The sequence below is a fragment of the Nycticebus coucang genome, chromosome 22 (assembly GCF_027406575.1).
Source record: "Nycticebus coucang isolate mNycCou1 chromosome 22, mNycCou1.pri, whole genome shotgun sequence".
Lineage (NCBI taxonomy): Eukaryota > Metazoa > Chordata > Mammalia > Primates > Lorisidae > Nycticebus > Nycticebus coucang.
In genome coordinates this window covers 7,572,160-7,587,501 of record NC_069801.1, presented here as the reverse complement: position 1 = coordinate 7,587,501, position 15,342 = coordinate 7,572,160, and the positions used below count along the sequence as shown (strand labels likewise).

Genomic DNA, 15,342 nt, shown 5'->3' with positions numbered 1-15,342 from the left:
AGTCCTGCACACACCAGAAAGCCTTCAGTGAGACTGGCATTCTGGGAGTTTCCTTGGCTTCCAGACTCTGAAAACTCTCAACATGGCCACCAAAACAGGGTACACAGTGAGTCTCCTCCGTCCTTCCCCAGGCACGGGGCATCCCTCTATGACAAACAGTGACTCCTAGAAGCAAGGCCTGCTCCTACTGCTTCCACAGTCTGCCCAGAGCAGCCAGCACAGGCCATGCATGGGGGCCGTCGCACTGCTTGGTCACCAGGGCAGCTCAATGCTATCCCACGGCAGCCTGGCAGAGGACAAACTACCACTGTTTGCCATTCCCTGAGCACTGCTAGAATGCCTGCTCAGTCATAGCCTCGGGCCATCAGATTAAGACAAAAAAGGCTCATAACTTATAACAGGGAAGACACTGAAATAAATGTTTTGGTGTGGTGTCGGGGAAGCAGGGAACTGAGAGGGCCAGTCGGAACTTCCACGTCGGAGACTGCCCGGTGCTGTCGATGCTGGCCCCAACTTGAAGAGCAGCAATGAGCTGGCCACGCAAAGGTAATGGGGGATACGGGGACAAATGCCTCAGGCAAACACCCTCCAGGATGTCCTCCTTGATACCCCATGAGGCATCTGCTTAGGTGATAGAAATAATGTCAATATCAGTCTAAGAATAATATGGCCTCAAAAATAACATCACTGTGCTTTTAGTTGTCCTCTGTCAGGGTGACCAGGCCACCCTGCTCCAGCTGTCTCTTCTGACACTCCCAGCCAATGCTGCAGCTGCTCTGCATGACCCAGAGTTTCTTAAGCTCACGATGTTACCTGGAACACTCCCTGTCCATCCTGCCTGATGGCTGAACCAATCATCCCCCAGACCCACTTGAACATCTGCTCTCTGAAGCTTCCCTTCCCAGCTGGTGCCACCTTCCACACCTGGGCACACTTCACAGGCACTGCTGTGTTTGCTTAACTGCCTTTCCTCCCAGACGGAGCAACTGGAGACCTCGTTAATCTCTTCACCGAGGCTTCTGAACAGGGCCTGGCACAGCGCGGGTGTCCAGTTCAACTACTGCCCGGTGAATTAAAGAAGCCAGCGAGAAGCACCTGCTCCTAAGCAGGGCTACAAAAAAGCAGACTGATAACTCTGTCCCTCTCAGGATCTCCAAAGGGTTCAAAGCCTTCCACGAGCCTCAGACACTGACACCTTATTTTAAGAAGAGGAACCTGAAGCTACAGGTCAGTCTTTGAAGGGACTTAAACTGTTTACTAAAGACAGTGGCGGGAAGAGGTTTAAGCCTAAGAAAATAGTATTATCCAAAAAATTTTACTGGCCCTGATTATATCTCAAAGCTACCTGGCTTTGTGTCTCCCTGGAAGGAAAGAGGACAAATCAGCTTGGTATGAGTCAGTCAATCCAGCACTTATCAGGACCCTAAGTTCAGGACTATGCCAGGCCTGCACATCATGCTGATTCCCAGTTGAAAGTCAAACAAAAAGAAACCAGAATAGGAAACGGAATGTCAAATCTTTTCCCCAACCACAGCGTGTCTTTTCATGAACTCTACCAACTTTCTTTTAAGCCAGAGAACAGTGGTTTACACTTACACCAGGTGACACGAAGCTTCCCCCTTGGTGTCAACTCCCACTACTTTCACAAAAGCCTTCCCTGACTTCTCCAGCCCACATTAATTTTTCTCTTTTCTGTATTCTTATAGAATTTCTTGTCTTAATTTTTCTCTTTTCTGTATTCTTATAGAATTTCTTGTCTGTATAATTAATTTTGGCATTAAACCACAAAGTCTTATATTATTCTTATTCTTAAGAGTTTATCTTATGTTTCCCAAAGAATGGGCAAGATTCTTTAAGATGATGTTTGTGTCTTTCATGTGATACAGTACTGGGCATTCAGTGCTTAATAAACACGAAGAATCAAAGTGGTACCACTCTGGCAGGTGCTGCGTTCTCTTTGCTGACACTAGCATTTACTAACATCTCAAAGCCAACCACGTTCACCAAAGAGCAGAAATATTAAGACGCACCCAGTGGCACTTCTGCCTCTGGCCCAGCAAGTCCAGAGGTGACGCTCTGTGAGCACTGGGCTCCATGGGGTATCTCAGAAAAGCTAACCTATCCTGAGACATAAGCATGTAGGGATGGGCCCACAGAAATCCATTTTCTAGGCTTGGGCTCAGAGATGGGATGTCCTTAAAAAGCCAAGAAATGGGAAAGAAAGGCTGCCGGGATCTAGACATTAAAATCAGCAGGAACACACATGAACAGAGGCTGTAAATCCCTCCCGGACGCAGACAATGCCTCAGTGATAAGCATGCAGATTGCACACCTCGTTCAGAAACTCCCCTGAGTTTGCTTGTAATTAAGGGGGTTAGAAAGGTAAAAAAATATATATAAACCCAATTAATCATTTAAATATTTAAAGTCAGATTTTTCCCTCACTCCAGGATTAGTATATTTCATAACGCCAGCAGCAGACAGCCCTGGTTTTTACTGGGGTTCATTTTAGAGCATGTTTAAACTAGTCAGATTGAGTGATGCTTCTAGCAACTAATCGCATGTCAAATAAAAGATATTTTATGTAATAAATTACCGCTACAAGTAATTCAAATGTCATTTATCAGTTTTATTATCAGTCAGGCAAAGTCTTGTTTCTCTGTATTAATCAAAATCAAGCTTTTTTTTTTTTTCAACAGTTTTGACACCTCTTGGCAAAAGTACAGAAGTGAAGAGGTAGTCGCCCCCGTAGCTGAAAGGAGCAATGGTACAAGAAGAACGAAGCTCCACGGTGACAACTAAAAACTTCAGGTATTTAAAATTACCATTATCATTGTTTTTATACTAGTGTCAAAGCAGGAAGAAGTCTGTCTCTAAGAAGATATATTTTATTTTTAGGGGTGGGAAACTCTTTAAAATACTCCTACCTAAATACCTCAGCATATAGTGCTTTTTCTCAGAGTTTTCTGGACATGAGAATGGTTTATATGACTGAACTGCCCTCCTCACCCCATTTTTTTGCCTCTTTCAGAAGGAATAACAGTTTAACCCTTTTCGCCTACAGAAAGGAGGTAAACATGTGGCATATAGGCCAACTCTGTGACCAACCAGAATAATTTGTCTGAGCAAGAAGCTTCCAAGTAGATGAGATGGGAGGAAACAGCTGGACTAGAACAGATGTGCATCTTAGAAAATTCTACACCCCAGCTGCCACGGCCTATCCTCAACAAATCCCATTACATGGCTGGGCCCAGGGACACAACTAAAGAAACAGTGTAGAGACTTAGCCTTTGGTTAAAAAGAAACATGTAAATAGGTTTAAGACCCAAAGCAAACCCAATGGATTGAAAAGAATGCTGACCAGGGAGGAGAAATGGGTCCAAGCTGACAAGTCACAAATCTGACCCACCAGCCCCAAAACAGTCCAGTGCTGGCCAATGAAGCTCTGCTCCCCAGAGAGGCTGGTTAGGCAGGTACTGACGGACGGATACACCTGAGTTAGTGCTCCCTGGCCTCACCCCTTCAGCCTCATCCAGAGAGCAAAACAAGGAGCCAGGGTGCCGGCCCCATTTACTGGAGGTGGTGGGTTCAAACCCGGCCCCGGCCCAAAACTGGAGGAGATATCTAACTGAGATCCATGACACACAAAGCAGATTCTTTTTTTTTTTTTTTTTCTAGAGACAGAGTCTCACTTTCTGGCCCTCGACACACTGGCTGCCCCTGCAAGGACAGGGACGAGAGGCCTCGCTGGCTCTGCCTGCTGTGCTGCTCACTCCTGCCCTGCTGCAACAGAGCCAACTGAAAGCAAAGGCGAGTGAGAGGAAGAAACTCACTTCACACTATGTGTTGTGGGATCAAAGAGAAAGCCGTTGTTTTAAAATAAACCCTTTAAAATCTGAAATCTCACACTGTTTTCAATCATTTTTTGAAAAAATAAAACTTTTGAGATAGACAATTAAAATGAAGACAATTATAGAAAAGGCATTTGGAAAGATAATAGATCCAGTGCTGAGTTACATTAAAGAAAACAAAATTGAGCTATTTTCCATAGCTTTGGAGCCAATTTTAACCTTTTTAGACTTTTTATACATAACTTAAAGAAGAAATTCTAGCTGTGTTTGAGATAGAGGTTTATTACCAGAGTGAAGAAAGTTTATTCCTACAGTAGCTTTCATTTAAAAACTACAAAAACCTCTTGTGGGTCATGATCTCACATAATAATTAAATTAAGCATTCAAAAAGAACCTTTACATTTTAACCTGAAATTCTTAACAGACTGCTATTGCATGACTAAGGGAGGGAAGGAAAAAACTGGCTACAACTAAAAATATTAACTTTAAAAAATAAAATTAGAAGCTAAGTTATTTCAGTGAGCAAACAAGAATGCAGTCAAGAGTTAGAAGATGTTCATGTTATTATTAGTGAAACAGTAACATTCAAAAGCACTCACAAGAAAACAGAAACCAAACCAGTAGGTAGTTTTACAATTCCTTGTACATAACCAAAATACTTGCAACAACTCAATAAACTCAAGTGTTCTGGTCCCTCGTCTCTTCTTAGACCTTTCTTTTTCACTTAGATAAAAGTGTCTGTGAGAAGATTTGGGTGTGTCACATTCTTTAGGGAAACCAGAGAGCTTTTTCTACTGTTCTCAGTTTCCTCCAGGTTGGCGAGTCTGGGAGATGCAAAACACTAATCTTTGGCCAGAGTCCTGAATCCCAACCAAGGTTAAGTTGGAGTTTGAATGGTTGACTTACTGTATGGCTGAGAAATGAGGTGAGGGGGCTGGACAGGAACCACCTGTGTGGCTGGGCCCAAGGACGAAGGCTCATCAGCAACAGTGCCCGACTGCTGGAAAGCCAAATCAATCTCTTCATCTGTCAAGCCTGGGAAGAAACGGACATAATTGCAGGTAAGTACTTTTTGCCAATGTCTATGGCCGCAACAAAATCTTCACCGAGAAAAGGCCCTATGCACAGAATGCCTAGCATCCCAGTAAGTTGCCTTCCCAATTTCAGATTCTCCCGAACCTCTCTCAGTTGCAATTTAACCTTAAGCGACAGAATATTAGCCTCAACACTGCTTCCAAATGTGGCTCATTCAATTTCCTTAATTTATCCTTGAGTTTATTGCTGCTTTTGAAGTCTCTCGGTACTGCAATTCTCCATTCTTCCCCCTGAAAACAGATACCATCAACTGCAAATGTGGCTCATTTTAATCTGTAATGGTGTTAAAAAAAAGAGGGGAAAAAACTAACAATAATGCATGAAAACAGACAGGGAAACAAAAAACTAATTATTGGGTGAGACGACTAATTAGTCTAGATCGTTTCCAAAGACGGGAATAATTTGCTTTATTTTATGACAAATGCAGAAATAAAAGGAAAAATCAGGACCGACTGTGATTAGTATGAATGGGATATAGAATGTGAAGAAGAAAATAAAACAAGAAAACAGATCAAAACAAGGCCAGGCCCAAACTTTCAGATGGTTATTACTCCAGCCTATCATAGGCTGCCTATATCGCCTTTGGCTAGTTTTTCTTTTCCTTTTTTTCTTTTTTTAATCCTCCTAACACTAAACCACAAAGCACAGGGGACATCAGGAAATAGCAGGGCGCCATCTGCAGTGGCTATAACATGTGGAGAGGATTTGCCCATGGAAGAATAAAAGGCAAGTGAAAACCCCATGAAGACCACATTTCCAGCGGGCACACAGCTGGGATATGTTCAACGGGTTTGAGGCCGACTGGGGACAGTGACTCTTGGAAGAGGAAGGCACTGATGAACCCAAAATACAGGAGTGAAGTGTGGTGCCCAGGTATGAGAAGAACTGCCCGGGGGGCAACTTGGGAAAGCAGCCGTGTGCACAGAGGCGCTCTAGCTGCCGAGGGTTAGGAAAGGAGGCTGGGAGGTCACTGCTACTCTGCAGAAGACCACTCGTCCAGTCCATGCTGTTCCGGGAATCCCAACATCCAGTCGAGCCGCAACACAGAGCTTTTAAACTAGAGCCGAGAGCTTTTCCACATCTGGTCGGCAGCTCTCCATTAGAGGCCCACAGCATGGTATATTTGCCCCTGGGGGTAGATGAAGTACAAGGAGGATCTGAGGATCAGCATCTTCAAAAGCATGATGCCTCCTACTCCGTGCCTAGGGGCTAATAGATGGTGCCCATTAATGCTTCAGAGTGCAGCTCTGCCCTGCACTGTACCAACGCGTGAGCTGAACTTTGTGTGTCCTACTACAACCGCGCAAGGGAGAATGCCCGAACTAGTCTAAATGGCCCTGGACCTCTTCTTTCCTTCTCTGCCCTAAGCAGTGAAGGTCTGTCCCCATTTAAAACTGCAGCTCTTCCCCCCTTTTGTTTCTTCTCACAGCGGAGCTGGCCAGAGGCAGCAAGGTTACACCACTGGGGAGTCTGGAGGGTGGCACTCTGCTCTCTGCAGACTGGTGGGTGGGTGAAGATGCTTTCAGGGTTCAAGGTGGATCACTTACTGGCGCTTATCACCTTCCAAAAGCAAAAGCGCAAGTTCAGTGATATAGCAATAGACAGGGCATGTTCCCTCTCCCTGACTCCCCATCTTGCTGCAAAGGGATTGCTTTACCCACCATTTCACCTCCAAGAAGAACAGACAGGACACCCCATCAGCCAGGCAGCAACCTAGAACACGCTCCCCCAGTTTGTGCCTCTCGGGCTCTGGCCCGCATAGTGATTCCGAACACTCCTAATAAATAGGAAGGGGACCCCTTTCAGAGTCTTAGCAAGAAAGACATTCTTTTAACCAGTTCATAATCAGCCATTAGAGAAGTGAGAGGCATCTGCGATGTCGGCACAGGCTGATGGTCACTGGGACACTACGGAAGTTTATAAACCTGGTGGCTCGTGTGCCTTGTCAGCCGCTGGCTGCAAATGAGGATAATTTTCCCAAAAGGAGCATTCAGTTGCATTCTCATTTTCCCTTTTGGCTCTTTCAAATATAAACAAGTACGATAATGTTTAACACTGGGGAAATATACAGTAAGTTACAGGCTGTGCTGCGGCCCTGAGAACCGGAGCTGGTTAAAGGGACAGGACTCCCTGCCTGTTGCTCCGCCCTCTGGCCCTGAGCTTTTACAAAGCCTATTTTCCTAATAAAACATGTTCCTTGCATTTTCACAGCTGAGCCCACTGGTGAGGCCACAGTTTAAAGGGCATCAGCACTTCTTCCAAGCGCTTGTTTTGCAGAGACCTTATCATTTGATGCTCTAAATTTACACTGGCTGGAATTCTGATAGCACTTGTTCTCTAGGAGAGTCAGGATTTGGATTTAGTTACAATAAATGAACGCTTTTTCTTCTACTTCCTTTTTTTTTTTTAAAGAGCATTCTAACAATCTCACTGAGTAATAAATTTCAGAGCTGGACCATTCTCCCAGTCATTGCCCTCATTCAACTGATTAAAAACACAGGTAGCCCACGTCCTGCTGGTCCAAGAGAATGGTAATGCTGATGACAACCCAAGGCTCTTCCTCTCCAGCCTGGTGACTTTCCACTTTACCAAAGACTTATAAAACATCACAGAGATTCAGAACTTACATTTTCAGTCTTCAATCTCAATAAAGAGCCATAGAGAAGGATTAAATTTTCTTCTCCCATCCCCAGCCTAGGCGCTCTCAAGAGCCAAAGAATATTGTTTTGAGGTGATATTTTTTTTTTTCTTTTTTGAGACAGAGTCTCACTATGTTGCCCTCGGTATAATGCCATGGCGTCACAGCTCATAGCAACTTCAAACTCTTGGGCTTAGGTGATTCTCTTGCCTCAGCCTCCCAAGTAGCTGGGACTACAGGTGCCCGCTACAATGCCCGGCTATTTTTGTTGGTGTTGTTGCAGTTGTCATTGTTGGTTAGCTAGCCTGCAGCTTCAAACCCGCCCCCTTTGGCATTAGTGGCTGTGGGGGCCGAGCCTTGAGGCAATATGGGAACAACACAGGAACTTACTCCCTGGCTCCTACCTGCAATGACACTTGGACAACTTTTGAACAATACTAGAGTGACAAGGTAAAATGTCCTTGTCCTGGTCTTGTTCTAACATTCTAACCCGAATCAAATCCAAACACCTCTCACAGACAGGCACCTGTACATCCCTAAGTGTCCTCTTCCAATGGAGTGTCCTTGGCTGAGGTAGAACTGGCGGGGCAGGGCTCAGGTGATTCATCTGGGACTCACGGAGACTAAGCAGGGGTCACTGACCTCTCTCCAGATCACAACCTGTTATCTACCCACTCACCGGCTCTTGGTGCTGAGATGACCCTGCCTTCAGGACAAGGTGTTGCCACAGGACACACATATAAGACATCAGATGCCCTAGCTCCATCTTTCCCAGCCCTGCCGAGATAAAGAGTGCAGATCTTAGACTGAGTCCTTGCAGAATCCAAAAGGTTAAAAGGAATAATAAAGGAAACTGCCAATTGTAAGTGAATTATATTTGGCTCTGAAAGCTGAGGCACACACTATATTATAAAAGGCATCTCTTTGCGTTGTTTACCATCACCCTGACTAATGCAGACCTTTTTTTTTTTTTGTTTTAAATAATCTCATGCAAATTAGACACACACACTTCCTTCTAGCTGATTGCTATCTGCAAGAAATCATCTCACCGCAGAGTGACTGAACAGGGGCTGAGCAGAAGGGAGACAGGAGCAAAGGGCTCCCTGTCCTACGGTGCGCGTCCTCCTCCCCTCCCCGTCTGCCCTAGGTCTTCCTTTGGCTGCTGCCTTTGGAAGAATTAGTCAATTTTAATAAAGCCTAGAATTTTCTTTTAGTTGGGGTGTCACTCTGCATTACTGGACATGAACAGCATGGAGCATCAAGAGATTCTTCTGTAACTTCTCCTCTGCCACTTGGCAATTTTCAAGAGCTACCGGCTGCCCCCCACCGCCACCCAGTGTGCAGCGCCGACAATTAAAATATGTATCATGGGTAGAGAATAACGCTAACGAATTATTAGCCGTTATTCCCACCACTCACTAGCTGTAGCCAACAGGGGGAGAAAGCACACGAAGGAGCTTCTGATCGACAAGGCCAAGGCCCAGGATGCTGGGCCTTGACTCTGGGGGCGGGTAGAAAGTTACACTTCACCTGATCTGCAAAACTGAGAACTCTCAATTCAAACTGAACTCTCTGGGTGAAGATCTTGTGCACCCAGAATAGAGGCAGACTCCTTGTTCCTTCAGTTCTCTGGAGTCTACTTCCACAAAGCCCCAGAGCTGCTCCCTTCACCCGTGCAGAAGCTGGGCCAGGATTTCTTCTTCAGACTGGGCTTCTTTCAAAAGAACAGAACAAGTGGCCTCCACCCTATAGATTAATAAACCCCCAGGTCACCACTGCAGCATCTGAACTGTGTGGTTGCAGGGCTGCCGTACCTGCCTATTTTTATCCCCTAGAAGATAAATTTTCTTTCTTTTTCTCAAGGCTCCTGTTAAAATGCAAACAAAACCAAGATGACTGACTTTGTGAGCTGCATGGCTCTGGCTGTGATGTGAGTGTGATGCCCCAGGGTCCTTCCCCATCCCACTCAGACCAAACCTGGCACCCGGAGGGCTGTCTTTTTCCCATGGGACAGGCTGTGTGAGGGCTTCTCAGAATGAGAAACCTCAGTGCTGTCCCTAGTGACCACTGGACACTGCCGCCAGGCCTGTTCCAGTGCAGATGAAGCAGAAAGACGGATGATAGAAGACAGCAGTGTTCTCTACATCTCTCAGGTCAAACAACCACCAGGACAGGGAGGTGAGGGACAGTTTGAAAATAAGCAAGGTAATGAATGCCTGGCAGTACTTTCTGGCCCAGCCCAAGTTTAATAATCAAAATATGGAGTCTAACTCTGACTGGGATTATAGGGACAGGGCTGGAGGAACAGTGGCAAAGGGTGACAGTGAAGGGCTGGCAACTCAGACCTCTTCCTCCCCCACCCTCAGGGTCCCTCTGTTTCCAAGACTGGGGAGATTCATCTGGGACTCGTGGAGACTAAGCAGAGGTCACCTCTCAGAACATAAGTAGTTATCTGCCTGGTATGCTCTGGAAGAAGATGAGGCAGAGAAGACAGCTGGCTAAAAATACTCGCTAAATTAAAAGAAAAATCAACTCTCTCACAGAAAAGGTGCCAGGAGGGGAGAGGGAAAAAGTATTTTTATTTTATTTTATTAACATTTTGTTGGAACAGTAGAGTACAATAAGGACTCTCAGAGCCTCTAAAAGTCGTTGGATGACCTGTAGACCCCTATTTCCCAGTGCCTTGTATAAAATTGAATTTTTTAAACATAAATTACACGTAATGACGACACTGTAAAAACTAACAGTAATGGAAAGCTGTGCTGTATTTCATTAGCCTGTATTATTCCGTGCCACCTGATCCAGCCGGGCCTTGTTTATGAGTTAGTGTGTTAGCAGATGCCGATGGAAGCATTTGCTTCGACCTTGCTCTTCTCATTGGGGCATGAAATTACGACGGCAGCACCTTGATATTACAGCCATAAATACAGTAAACTGCAAATTTAAGCCAACGGCTCCTATTGTCTCTGAACATAAAGCTGATCGGTATTTATTTAAAAGGAGAACAAAAAAAATATTATATATCACCTTGTTTATGGGGCCCCCCCACCCACTTTCTTATCCCCCCTCCCCCAGCCCCCCAAACTGTCTAATTCATTTGGCTAAAATATTAAGCAAATAAGCAAAATGCTTTCTTCTGTACTGGTTAACTATTCCCAAGCAGTGGGAACAGTTTTTGAGAAAATTAGTTCCAAATGTCATCATCCTGAACGAAAGAGTTTTTATAAAAATTGATTTGGGGGGGGGGGAGACTGGTTCCCACTATCTTGTTGTTGATGTGTAAATTCAAGAACAAGATGGGAGACTTTCCCTTCTCCTTAAATGAGGCAAGTTCAAACAACAGGAGGAAAAGTTGCTGATGATGCCCTGAAACGGCACGTCCTCTCAGTATCCTTCCAAAAATCGTTAGGTGGAAATGCTATTTCAAAAAGTAGCAAAACACTGCCTTCTGCCACCTAAGGAAAGAAAGAAAGATATCTAACCAAGAAGATAATTTTTATCTCAACACAGCACTGAGGGACGTCTCATTAAAACTTGCAGCAATCTTTCCTTATCCCAGTGAACCATAAAGACAATATATCCTTTAAATACATTAAATGTGGAAGAAAAACAAACACAAAGACAAAAGGACACTGGCTATCACCTCACCACGTCTCCCAGCATAAATCACGGAGTAAAAAGCCAGGGCACACGGGGCGGCGCCTGTGGCTCAGTGAGCAGGGCTTCGGCCCCATATACCGAGGGTGGCGGGTTCAAACCCAGCCCCAGCCAAACTGCAACAAAAAAATAGCCGGGCGTTGTGGCGGGCGCCTGTAGTCCCAGCTACTCGGGAGGCTGAGGCAGGAGAATCGCCTAAGCCCAGGAGTTGGAGGTTGCTGTGAGCTGTGTGACGCCACGGCACTCTACCGAGGGCAATAAAGTGAAACTCTGTCTCTACAAAAAAAAATAATAAATAAATAGACATGCTCACTTGATCCTTAAAAAGAAAAAAAAAATTAAAAAAAAAAAAAAAAAAAAAGCCAGGGCACAATGTCTTTCACTGCCGGCCAGAAGACTAAGGAAATTGGTGGGCTTGTTCCACTTGGAGTCTAAAGACAAGGCAGCCCGGCTTTCCTAAAATCAACCCGGGGGACCTCTGCCTCTCAGAGAGACAGAAGGAGGACGTTAAAACTCAACCAAGTCCAAGTCTGGAGGTATCAAAGAGTTAGTTGTGGAAACTATAGAACATCAGCAGGCAAGCTCCAAAGTCACGACCAGTGAAGCTTGCAGAAGGACCATTTTAGCAGTGACCTAACTGCAAGTTTGAGGGAGCAGTTTAATTCCAAAGCAGACAGGCTGGGGTCACAGGGTCCAGTGCCCAGTAGTATCAGTGGCACGGCCAAATCAACCAAGATCAAAAGTTTCTGTACATTTACTTTTGATAGGTCATTCCACAAGGAAGACATACTCCCCTGGAGCCCTAAATTATATCAGACGTACCAGTCATTGAGCTTAGCTCCTTCCGCATAAGGAGGAAACTTTCCTATAAAATTTATTGAGCTTCTCTGGGGAGTAGTATAACTGGTGAACATGACAGAAGTGAGCTGCCCCTCTGTGTAACACAAATTGAGATCTCTTAGATGAAAGACTGGGAGGGTTTCCAATCCGCATCCATGATGTCTATTTTTAGATCTATATAGTCTAAAGGTTTTTATTTTTTTTCCCTTTCAATCCCTCTCCGCTAAATTAGAAACAATAAAGAAGAGGAGTTACTTTCGATACTTGATCAATTCCAGAGGATTAATAGTAGGACAAATATCGTTTCTGAATGTCACAAACAGCAATCTCTGATCCAGCTGGTCTTTGGCAACAGACTGAGAAGTCAGCCCTTCCCACGGTACACCGAACAAGTTCTACTGAAACAACCACGTCCTTAAAGACCCAGGGATGGTAATCAGGAGTCACTACTACTCAAATGCCAAGGGCCAGGTAAACCAAATGTGTGTTTGTGCATGGGTAGAAAAGCCAAATTGATAAACACTTTTAACGATACTTAGATCTTCCTCCTGTTTCAGAAGAGGCGGTGAAGATTGGTTTAAACCAAAAAATCAACTTGCCTTTGACAACCAAACAAATTCAGAACTGGAAGAAAAACTAGAGTTCATCTGGTCTAATTCCTATTCCCTTTTCCCTGTCTGCTTCATAGATCAAAAAAGGGCGCACAGAGAGGGGGAGTAACTTGCTCACAACCCAGCCCCCGAGACAGAACTGGATTCTCACACAGGGTACTCCACACACAGCAAAGACAAGCTGCTGCTCCCCGCTGCTACTTGACACAGTCAATACATTTTTTCTTTTTTTTTTTTGGAGATAGTCTCACTCAGTCCCCCTGAGTAGAGTGCTGTGCCGTCATAGCTCACAGCAACTTCAAACTCTTGGGCTCAAGTGATTCTATTGTCTCAGCTTCTTGAGTAGCTGGGACTACAGGTGCCTGCCACCACACCCAGCTAGTTTTTCTGTTTGTAGTAGAGATGGGGTCTCGCTCTTGCTCAGGCTGGTCTCAAATTCCTAAGCTCAAGCAATCCGCCTGCCTTGGCCTCCCAGAGTGCTGGGATTACAGGAGGTGAGCCACTGTGCCCGGCCAGTCAACACATTTTAAACAAGCAAACTCTTAGAATCAATCCTCCCAAAAGGAGAAAAACAAAAAGAATACAGAGAGCAAAGGGGAAACTGAGTGACGGGTAAACAGGGCCTCTATGTTAAAAAAAAAAAAAAGAGTATGTATCTGTCTCTACACAAACACATGTAACTGGGTTGTGTCTAAACCCATGAAATAAAAAGAGCATAGACAAACTGGTAATACTGGTTATATATGGAGAGACTATTGGCTGGGGAACAGCCAATGAAGGTAGACTTCTCACGGCATATCCTTGTGAATTTTGACCCATGTGAACAGATTTCTGATTCAAAAGGATAAATTAAGTTTTAAGAACAAAGAAAATATTTATGGGGAAAACACCTAAACAAACCTTGCTCCTGAACAAAATCACTTATAATGGTTAACTCCACTTTCTGAAAGAGAAAAACCAAGACAGACAAAGGTACAGAGCCGTGCCCAGGAACTGGATGAGAGTGACACCCACAGCTCCTTCCTAACTTCTTGCTTAACCCATTGTAGCTGCAACCACAGCAGCCAAGTACAAGGTGGCTTTTTAAAAAAATGTGTTTTTAAATGGCAGACATCTGTTCTATTTTGACACATCCTGGCTGCCCAAATGTTTCTTTCAGCTCTAAATATTTGCTTCACCAATGGAAATGTTTCCATCACTGCAACAAAACAAACATTTGCTTTGGGATGGGAGGGACAGCCATACGCTATTTCATATGTTCCTTGAAACAGCCTGATTTGAGAAACAACTCCACTGTAAGACACAAATCAAGGTGGAGATTTTTGTTCCTTAAAGAAAACCTTGTCACAAGAGTTCTGTGCACTGGGGCACACTCTTCACTCCGCTGAATGCTATAAACGTTCCTTTGGGGCTTTCTTTCACATCTTGAATCTTAAATACTTGATTAGAAGGTTTATTATTTGGCATTCAACTTACTTCCTAAAGATTTAAATTACTATGCAGCTATCAGATTTTTTTTAAAGGGCGCATATTAATCAAATATTAACACATTAAAACATGCTATGTCCTAATAGGTCAACACGTAAATTATTTTGTCACCATTTATTTGTGTGGCTCAAATAAATCTGGTATCAGCTGCTATCATCAACATTATTAGTAGAGAGATAAATACATAACACTCAACTGATCCATAAGTATTTGAATGCTTATTTTACTAGGCAGTGTGAGAGAGCTAAGATCTCATTCTCCTTACCTCTTAAATGGGGTCTCCCTAAGACTCCTTTAGCCCAATTTCTTACAATGGATGAGTATTTGTCAATCTATTCATCTACGTATATTTTCTAAAACATAATATATAGATATATCTACATACAGTAAAAATAACACATGTCAATTGCAGAAAAGATGGAAAATAAAGAAAAGCACCCAGAAAACAATAAAAAGAAATCATTAGTATTTCCATGCTCTACCTAGAAATAACAGCCAAAATGTATGAAACCCAAGTGTTAGAGAGTGTTTTAGGAGTTTTTATACATTTTTGGGGAAGAGATAGAGTCTTGCTCTGTTGCCCAGGCTAAAGTACAGTAGCTCCATCATACCTCACTGCAGCCTCAAACTCCTAGACTCAAGCAATCCTCCTGCCTCAGCCTCCTGAATAGCTGGGACTACAGGTGCCCTCTACAACTCCCAGGTAACTATTTTATTTTTTGAAGAGATGGGGTCTTGCTCTTGCTCAGGCTGAACTCCTGAGCTCAAGGGATCCTCTTGCCTTGGCCCCCCAAAGTGCTAGGATTACGAGTGTGAGTCACCATGCCCAGCCATGGCCCTACCTTTTAAACTCTGAATCCCACCACCCAGCTATTCAGGGCTGCCAAGGTACACAACTAAGGAGCCCTGCTCAGAGTGTTGTAGCACCTTGTGGGACTTTGCGCTGCCTATCCCATGTGGCCGCAGGTGGCAGCAGTGCCCCCACTCATCACCTAAAGTTGACCTAACTTTCACAGACCGACATGCACCACATGTACTCATCAGTAGAGTAGGCCTAGACCCTTATGTTCACCTCCTCCGTATGTTGAATGGTTTGTTGCAGTCCCTTGAGTGATCAACTTACAGAGGTTCTATTGTAATTTATTTAACTTGTCTTCTACTG

The 15,342-nt window shown here is 44.3% G+C and overlaps 1 protein-coding gene across 1 annotated transcript in view; it reads right to left on the bottom strand.

Moving 5' to 3' along the window:
* The window catches only part of PEX14 (peroxisomal biogenesis factor 14), a 147,346-nt gene that overhangs the window by 27,543 nt on the left and 104,461 nt on the right, over window positions 1-15,342 (bottom strand). The window contains exon 4 of the mRNA XM_053577317.1: window positions 4,758-4,886. Within this exon, the coding sequence (XP_053433292.1) occupies window positions 4,758-4,886 (129 nt within the window). The remainder of the gene's footprint in view (window positions 1-4,757; window positions 4,887-15,342) is intronic.